This window comes from Triticum dicoccoides, chromosome 1A, assembly GCF_002162155.2.
Source record: "Triticum dicoccoides isolate Atlit2015 ecotype Zavitan chromosome 1A, WEW_v2.0, whole genome shotgun sequence".
Lineage (NCBI taxonomy): Eukaryota > Viridiplantae > Streptophyta > Magnoliopsida > Poales > Poaceae > Triticum > Triticum dicoccoides.
This window is the reverse complement of record NC_041380.1, coordinates 343,979,982-343,989,464: the sequence shown is the minus strand read 5'-3', so window position 1 is coordinate 343,989,464 and position 9,483 is coordinate 343,979,982. Positions and strand designations below refer to the sequence as shown.

Below are 9,483 nucleotides of genomic sequence, written 5' to 3'. Positions count from 1 at the left end.
ACAAAAATAGGGGGTCATTGCCCTTTTTTGGCCAGAAAAGAAATGACGGAGAAGGGAAGCAAGCCCCGTCCCTAAAAAATACCATGGATAAAAATCATGAAAAATCCTCCAAAAGTACTCCAAACGGAATGAGCACTGATTATAGAAAAGCTAAAAGAAATAAGAAACCATACAAACTTAGGAGAGCGTCTAGTAATTCATCTTTAAAAAAAAAACAATGTGTATCATTTGAAGAAGGAAAAATAAAGACCGATCTCATATAGATATGATTGATATCTAGGTAAACATACTATATTGCTGCAATTCATCTTCATCATCGACTCATCGTACTACTCGAATCTACATATATTGCATGTTTTCATCGCCTACGAGGTGCGTGTAATGACTTTGTTAATCTCAATATATTGTGCAAGGTGTATGTTACATGGCTGCGTGTGAGTGTATGTGCGTTCCTGTAAACATGTGTGATTGTACTGTGTGTAAAGAAAAACTGACGTGATAAGTCCGTCTAATCACGTCCAACTACGCAAAGCAGGCGCCGTCACCACTGACCAGCGTATGATATGTCCTCCGTCCGTCCATGGTGGGTGGCGCGCGTCCCCCTCCCCTGCCGCCGCGATGGTATCCGCCACCGCCACCGCCACCGTCGACTGACGTGGAGGCCAGCGCGCCACCAACGAAAAACGAAAGAGAAGCCTAACCGCTACACATGCGACAAGTTCGTTCACAGGGCATCGATCCCAACGGCCGGCCCAGGTCGGCAGGCGCCTCCACCCTCCCCCCCGTTCCGAATAAAAACCCACGCGTCGCGAAGCCCAAACCCCCAGCAAAATAATCCTTTCCGCTTTCCATCAGCCAACCGCGGGAGGGGAGAGGAAGAGTCCGCCGCGCCCCCGTCGCCCCTCTCGCCGCCGTACGGAAGCGGAACCGTCTCAACGGGACACCGTTTCCCGTTCCCGCAAGGACGTCACGCCCCCGCAAATCCCGCAACAGAACAGAAAACCCTCTCTTCATCTTCATCGAATGGCCCCGCCTCCGCGCCATCTTCTACTACTGCCCGTTCTCCTCCTCGCCTCCCTGCTCCGCGCAGCGCAGATGGAGCCCGCCCACGCCGCCGCCGCCGGCGACGGCGATCGCGACGAGGGCGCCCGCGCGCTGCTCGCGCTGCTGCAGCGCGTGCAGTCGGAGGCGCTGCGCGCGCTGGGGCCGCGCGACTTCGACCCCAAGCTCTACGTCGACCTGCCGCTCGCGCCCGGCGCCGACCGGGCCGCCGCGGAGGCCGCGCTCGCGACGGTGACCACGCGCGGGGAGATGAAGGCGTTCCTGGCCCGGTACTTCGCGACGGCGGGGTCCGACCTGGTGGAGGCCGACCCGCCGGACTTCGAGGCCGAGCCGCGCGGGTTCCTGCCGAGGGTCGCGAGCGGCGAGGCGCGGGCGTGGGCGCTGAAGGTGCACGCGCTGTGGAAGGACCTGGCGCGGCGGGTGGCGCCGTCCGTCGCGGCGCGGCCCGACCGGCACACCCTGCTGCCGCTGCCCGGCAGGGTCGTCGTGCCGGGCTCCAGGTTCCGGGAGGTCTACTACTGGGACTCGTACTGGGTCGTCAGGTCCGTACCTACTCCTCTCCTACACCTCGTATTCCTCTCGGCCCCTCCATTATTGGTCGTTCATGAACCTCTCAACGTAGCTTCACGTGTTCTTCCACTTGTCAGCTACTACTAGAAGTAGCTAGTTAGGTTGCCCTTTGGACTGTTTCGGGCTTACGTGGTGGAGTTCCCCTAGCTCACTTGTCTCTTCACCTTTGTCACGTAATCTATGGAAGCATATACTGTGGGCGGCTGATTTTTTATATGGGATGGGACGTGGTGCTTCGCTGACCGGCGCAGGGCCGGCCGGGGACCGCTGGCTCCATTAAATTTGTCCCAATCGAGGATCCACTGAGGTTGATCCGTCCGTCCTTGTTCATTCTAGAGGAAATTGCAGTAGCTGGTTCGTGCTGTTGTCCCGGTACACCGACAGGGTAGTGTGTGTAGTATATTCCCACACACACACACACGAAAAAAAGGACAGGATGGTGTAGTAGATGCTTGATTTCTGCTTGGGTTGATGCATGCATGCAGGGGCTTGCTGGTGAGCAAAATGTACGACACGGCAAAGGACATCGTGCTCAATCTTGTGTACCTCGTGGAGGAATATGGGTTCGTTCTCAACGGTGCCAGATCCTACTACACTAATCGAAGGTGACAACTCCATCTCCCCTCCCACTGTTTGATTTGCATGCATGTACAACGCAGAGATTTTTTTTGTATTTTTTGCATGAGGGTTTTTGACCTTTTTTATCATAATATTGCACTTCGTACTCCCTCTAGCATATATATTTTCTGAAAAGTCAAAACTAGCAAAACTTTGACTGGGTTTATGTAGGGAAAACAGTCTATGTCTACAATACCAAGCATACAGAATATGAAAATATAGTTCATAACGTGTCCATTGATGCGCATCTGATGTTATAAATGTACATGATTTTTTCTATAAATATGGTCAGAGTTTGGAAAGTTTGACTTTTGAAAAAAAACTATAGACATTATGGAATGGAGGGAGTATCATGTATCATGCCTCGTAAAAAACATACATATAAAACTTGAAAAGTGCAGTGTATTATGTGTTGAACTATATGCCTATAAAGTTTTTGTAAATAAAACACACATCTGAAAAAGATCGTATACTTGCTATTTTTAGATTGCAAGTGATCATATTTTTCAACCAAAATTTATAGGTGTGTACTTCACCACATAATGCTAATGTATAATCACAATTTTAAAATAAGAAATAGAAAAATTATGTGTGTTTTTTGAAGATACTTGCGCGAAGTGCAATATTATTGTATCCAACTCAACTGAGCCAGTGGAAACTTTTGCAAAAACTAGTGCAAAGTGACAGTCTACCCGGTCCAAATTAAGTGCAGTTCACTCTTATTTCTGCCATATCACTCATCACCTGCTAGGAAAGTTCACATTGTCTTCTCTACCTGAGAAAGTTCGTAACTTTATTGTAACATTATATTTATTACTGGTGTCATCTTCTCTTGTCAAAATAATAAAATAGTTTTGGGGTCATCTTCCAAATGAAGTACAAAAAAACTTATAATGCATTCATGTGGCTATATGTTGGTCACCTGATATATGCTTTCACTTTGCAGCCAACCACCACTTTTGAGCTCGATGGTTTTGGAATTATACACGGCAACAGGTGATTTGGGCCTTGTGAGGAGAGCATTCCCCTCTTTGCTGAAAGAGCATAGCTTCTGGGTATCAGGTAGCAGGCATAAAACCCATATTTTAGCATCCCCTTTTACAACCTCACATGGTTAAAATTCAGTTCCCCTGTACAATGGTTTTTACGCAGAGCTTCACAACGTGGAAATAATGGACAATCATGGACGGCTGCATAATTTGAGTCGTTACCAGGCCATGTGGAACAAACCTAGACCAGAAAGTGCAACAATTGTAAAGTCTTTTACTTTGGTTATTATTGTGTTGTTAACTATGCTGGTCGCAGTGAAAGTTTTGCCATGTCAAAGATAAACTCAATATGCAGTCTCTGCTGTTTTCAGGATGAGGAACTGGCCTCAAAGCTTAATTCTACGGCTGCCAAGGAAAAATTGTACCACCAGATTGCTTCAGCGGCTGAATCAGGATGGGATTTTAGCTCTCGATGGATGAGGTTGGATGTTCTGCAACTCGTGAATTACCAATAAAACGAATGCTGAATCTTCTGTTGATTAAGTGATGTGGTGCCAAAAGAGCTCCAGTGGGATCAAAATCATAATGTGTACCACGTGCTGTTTATAATGATGGTTTCATTCACTTGTGCAGCAATTCAACTGACATGACAACCTTGGTAACAACATTTGTTATACCTGTGGACTTGAACACATTCATATGCAAGGTAAGGTATGGACCTAATTATTATAATCAATATTTAGCATGTATCATTCGGTTCAACGTCGTATTTTACTTTACTATGCTACACCTTAGCTTGGAAGATGCTTATTGGGCAAGAAGTTCTTAGCTGTTACGAGTGTTAAATGATCCTTACCTTAATTCACAATACAGATGGAACGGGACATAGCGGTCTTTGCCAAACTCATTGGAGAGAAGGCAACTGCAGAACTTTTCTCACAGGCTTCAAAAGCACGCCATACGGCAATCGAGTCTCTTTTGTGGAATTCTGAGATGGAACAGTGGCTTGACTACTGGCTTCCCACTGATGGAAATTGCCAGGTGAGCTCGTAGAGTAAATCAGCTTGATCTCCTATAATCATGTCCGACTGTGGTGACTTTTTTCTGGTTGTATTAACTTGATACATTATTACTATTGTCCAGGGACCCTACAAGTGGGAATTGAAGTCACAAAACCGCAACATCTTTGCTTCTAACTTCGTACCCTTGTGGTTAAATGCACATAATTCAGGTGCGTACTGTATGTTCCCTGTCTCCCTGTGTTTATTTTCTCATACCTAATGGTGCAGTGACAGCCAGGAAGTATCGAAAAGTATAATATCTAGCAGCATGTTTCCCTAAAAATAATAATAACAGCGATTACGGAACTCTCTGAACATTCACCCTTTTGTTGCTCGCCACTGATTATGGTTGTCTGGACTTAACCAGGTTTGGGGCCATTTCTGGATGAAGCAAAATCAGTGAGAGTCATGAGAAGCCTCCAAGCATCAGGGTTGGTCTGTCCTGCAGGAATAGCAACTTCAGTATCCAATACAGGGCAACAATGGTTAGTTTCCTGAAATGGTTTATTAGAGATCGTAAAACTCTACCTGGCACAGGAAATTATTTGGCGTCCCTTCTTTAAAACTGTTATTCTGGTAATTAAACAGGGATTTTCCAAATGGATGGGCACCATTGCAGCATCTGATAGCTGAGGGATTGCTGAACTCTGGTTCAACAGAAGCAAAAGAATTTGCTGAGGACATCGCCACGAGGTGGGTGAGAACAAACTATGCAGCCTACAAATCAAGCGGCGCAATGCATGAGAAGTACGACGTCGAGGCCTGTGGAAAATCCGGAGGAGGCGGTGAATACAAACCACAGGTATGGACTTGTATGTTAGGAAGGAAAGTAAAAGCCCTTCGTTTGTGTTCACAATATGATAAAGCATGTTTGTACTTGATAAATGGTGAACCTTACACAATTTATTCGTCCATAGTTTGTTGTAAGCTCTAATTGCCAAGGCTCTAATTTTGTTAGTCTTGTTTTCTCGAAACCACAAATACTACCAAGGTTTTAATTTTGCCAGCCTTGTTTCCTCATAACCACAAATACAGAGTATCTCCTCCTCCAACTACCATCTGAAATTCTAACTTGAGGTCGTTGGATATCATTCTGCAGACTGGTTTTGGTTGGTCAAATGGCGTATTATTAGCATTTTTGGAAGAGTTGGGATGGTCCCATGACAAGGAAATAGGCTGCCCATCCTGATGAGATCAAGCAAGCCGCCTCATCAGAAGAAAAATGTGCACACGCCAAAAATCTATGGAAGAGCCCTACATGCCAAAAATCTATGGAAGAGCCATTCTGCTGAACTTTCTTAAGCAACTAATTGACTGAGCACTTGATTGATTGTGTGTGTCTAGTCTATTCTTTTTGTTACAAAATGACAGCATGCTGTTGCTCTTTGCTGTAACTAACGTTATAGCCGGCGAACTGTACCCCGACAGTCGCCCGACATTCTTCTGCTGTTTACGCTCTAAGCAACCTTGTACGAGGTATCACTATCAGAAGTACAGTACATCTGTTTACATTCTTGTGGTACAGAGTGAAGTTTAACAGTTGTCCACGCTGCAGCCAACCGGGTCAAATCCTGCTTGTTAAATGCTTTATATAGCATTAAGCTCAGTCTGTGGACTCTCTGAAATTTGCTGAACCTGGATTATATAGCATTAAGACAGGGATTACCTCTGGTTGATAACGAACCTGTTTGATTACTATTACCCCAAATAATACATTCATGAACTACTCCATATAGTAGGATTTTCATGCAATTTGTAATCAGAGTACGAGATGCAGCTCCTATAAGTGAACTTTTGGTCCCTCAACTAATGGTTGAGTATAATTTTGGTTCATCACCTCCTTTTGTTTCCAATAAAAGGTAACCTACAAAAACGTCTTATACGTATTATGAGACAGAGTTACTGGTATATTTTATTGACTCAAAGTGAAGCATTAAGGGGATACAAAAATAACAAGCAAATGCCCGACCTACAGCCAACACCAACGCACATGCATATATAATCACGCCGGCAAGAGCAAAACCCTACAAACATGAAGCAAAACCCTACAAAACCCTACAAACCCTACAAACCCTAGGCAGAGGGGAAAACTTTAAAGCGATCAAAACATCATGAAATGATTTGGTTCATCGACTCCTTAACCATGTAGTTTTACCAACTTCAAATGCCTTGCTCGATGAGGTGCGTGCGTAAAGGCCAAAACACCAACCCTCTTGATGAAATTCCATAAAACTGAAACATCAAAGGTTTCCCTGGCTCCAATGAGGGAGGCGATAAAGGTGGCGTGCCTTTGGCTCGCTTCAGTGCTGGTAGTCGTCGCTAGGTGGTCTACGGATCTGGATGTAATTTTTATTATTTCGGGTGTTCATTGTACTACCATGATTGAAAATGAATAGATCATAATTTTTCCTTCAAAATAAATATTCAGAAAAAGAAAAAGGTAAAAAATGTTTAAAGACGGCAACCAAAAATAAAAGTAGAAATCAAAAGAATTTCAAAAGGCACGCCACCATTTCTCTAAAGAAGTAAATTGGGACTATTGGGTTTGTGTGTTTCTTTTTATGAACTATTAGAAAACTAGTATTACTTATGGTATTTGATTTAAACGTTCCCTTAAATTGAATATATAACATGGAATGTCATTTTTACCTTTTTGTAATAGAGTGTTATATTTTGACATTTTTCTTCTTATTATATACAGAACCATGGAATTCCTGTAGGAAAATAGTGACTCGGTGGACATGTAATGGTAATCCGATTTAGACGTAGACACAAAGCCGATACAAACCGCTAAGGTACCAAAAGTTTAGTAGAATCAATAGTTGACAGAACAATTCTCTCTCTCAAAAAAAAGTTGTCAGATCAAAGATACAATAATTTGTCTGAAAAAATAATAACAAATGTCTAGTGTATGTATGATATATAAATAGTTGCTATTATAGGCATTTAATTTACTACTCTTACACCGGAAACAGATTTGTTTCCGCAAAGTGCTACTTTCACTTTGCCCTATATTCATTGAAGTTGTCTCTATTCTTGGGTGCCTCTCACCACCGTCACCACTTGAGAGAGGAGTTAGGCATCTCCAACACTGACCCCGAAATCGGACACCGCATCCGTCCGCGGACCCGAGGGACCACTCCGCGAACACTGATGTAGGAGCCGGCCATCCAATGTACCGCATACATTTTAAACCGGATTTCAACTAACAAGACAAATTACATGCAAAATGGGTGATTTTCATATAAACCGGACAGAATATTTACATTTTGGACATATTTCAACTAGATTATAGCGGACTAGGGTAGGCTATTCTTACCTAGTTCTATCGCCGGCCGCAACGGAGCCCCATTTCCACGACATGTATTCCCCATGTCCGACAACCCACCCATCGGACTATCGTGAGCCCCGTGGGGATATGCATCAGCGGAAGGGCAGTAGCCTCCGCTTCCGTAAAGCACATATCAGGATTGTTTTTTTTTTGGGGGGGGGGGGCACCGTGGCCTGCGCCCCCGCGAAGCGGGCAAGACACCGTTTGTGTACGCCGGCAAGGCAGTGGCGAACGCCTTCCTAGGACCCAAGTAGCCGCGGACTCTCATGGTCTACTTTTCCTTGGTGTTGGCGGAGATGGCGTGTGTGCCGACGCGGAGTAGGCGACGTTGTCGTCGATGCCCAGTCAAATTCCTCCATCGCCACGTCGACCTCCACGAACATGTCTTCTGTCTCCGCTTGTCGGACACGTTGTTGACATTGCTCGCGGTGGATTTGCCAAGAGAAGGTGTTGGCCAGGCTGTGCGGCCTGGCGATGTAGGTGGCCCCGTCTCCGGAGAATAGAGGATAATCCCCACCCAAACACCGATGTCACGCCTGTCTTGGAACAAAAGCTATCTCATCGGACCGAACATGGAGTCAGGATCCGATGATTCGGAGCGGTGGCCAGATAAATCAGGCCTGCCAACATAACCTAGGGCCGATGTCCAGATCAACCCTTAGCGAAATCATCTTGGGAACCGATGTTAGATTGGATCGAGGCGAAACAAAAGCCCGAGCCCGTGCCCCGAGCCCGGACCAAAAAACCCTTGCCTCTCAGGTGGGGCTCGGACTTTGTTTTGCAAAGTATATTCGTGTCCGGGCTCGGGCTTTTGTTTTGCACTTTTTGGACCGGGCTTACACATAACAACACTGGTAAACAACATGCTGAGTTTTTGGGCTTCGGTCTTGTATTTGTGCCGAGTTCGGATTTGAGAAAATGCATATTTTCGGGCTTTTGGTCGGGATCAGGCTTAACCTAGACCGGCTCGACATATGATCAAGTTTAAGTTAAGGTGTTCGAGCAAGTTTGGATATATTGAAAAACTCATACACTAAGCCATTTTACGTGCCTAAGGAATTTTGGGTTAAAACCCTAGCCAGATAAGACATCTACTAGGATCCTCGGGTCCAGGGGTAGGCTCCCCGGGGTCCAAAGAGAACTCTATGGATACCTTCGACACTCGACAAAATTTGGTATCATGCAAAACTTATACATTAAGCCATCCTATTTGCCTAATGAGTTTTGGGTTAAAACCCTAGCCCGAGAAGACAACTGTTGAGATCCTCGTCCAAAATAAACTCTCTGGATACCTCGGGCTCTCGTCCCCTCCACCCACGGTTGGACGTGTCAGAATCCTAGGGTAGAGGTGTAACCTCTCAAGATAACCCGGTTCCCCATGGTGGTGGTTTGGCTTTCGGGTGATTCCGGGTCTCCAGGACCTTTATTCAGGGTCCCCCGGGCCCATAGTGTTGCAACAGTTACAAGGGGCTAGGGGGTATAAACACACACCCTTCTTCTTCCTCCACTCTAATCCTCCATATGAGCTTCTCCACTATTGCTAAACCCCCAAAGGTCGCTTCATCCCTCCACTCAAACTCCACCAAATTTTTAGGAATGAAGAGAACCATTCGATCTAAACTTCCACCAAACCAATTCGTGATCCTCATACTTGTTCATCACCAAACTTGTTCCTCTTGGAGATTTGAAACTCCTGGGCGGTAGGAGTCAAGGATTGGAAGCTTCTATTGTGTGGTGTGCTCCGAGAAGTTTGTAAATATACAATGATCGCCTTCAAGACCAACCATAAGTGATTTTAGGCTCATCCATTGGGGCTGTCTCAAACGAAGACTAGGTATGAGCCACTTTGTGG

At 45.4% G+C, this 9,483-nt stretch overlaps 1 protein-coding gene across 1 annotated transcript; it reads left to right on the top strand.

Moving 5' to 3' along the window:
* The first annotated feature begins 826 nt into the window (after window positions 1-826).
* LOC119271968 (probable trehalase) lies at window positions 827-5,883 on the top strand. The gene is made up of 11 exons (XM_037553594.1): window positions 827-1,604; window positions 2,118-2,237; window positions 3,197-3,312; window positions 3,403-3,503; window positions 3,611-3,720; window positions 3,873-3,945; window positions 4,113-4,280; window positions 4,383-4,470; window positions 4,668-4,785; window positions 4,889-5,102; window positions 5,400-5,883. Exons 1-11 carry the CDS (start codon window positions 1,024-1,026, stop codon window positions 5,487-5,489), a joined length of 1,779 nt encoding a protein of 592 aa, XP_037409491.1. The 5' UTR covers window positions 827-1,023; the 3' UTR covers window positions 5,490-5,883.
* Window positions 5,884-9,483: the final 3,600 nt, after the last annotated feature.

Bases quoted from the DNA above. Each gene is read 5' to 3' on its own strand.
- LOC119271968 (XM_037553594.1), top strand. From the start codon at position 1,024: ATGGCCCCGCCTCCGCGCCATCTTCTACTACTGCCCGTTCTCCTCCTC. The intron at 3,946-4,112 runs GTAAGGTATGGA...TTCACAATACAG, and splicing joins TGAACACATTCATATGCAAG to ATGGAACGGGACATAGCGGT. The intron at 4,281-4,382 runs GTGAGCTCGTAG...ACTATTGTCCAG, and splicing joins CCACTGATGGAAATTGCCAG to GGACCCTACAAGTGGGAATT.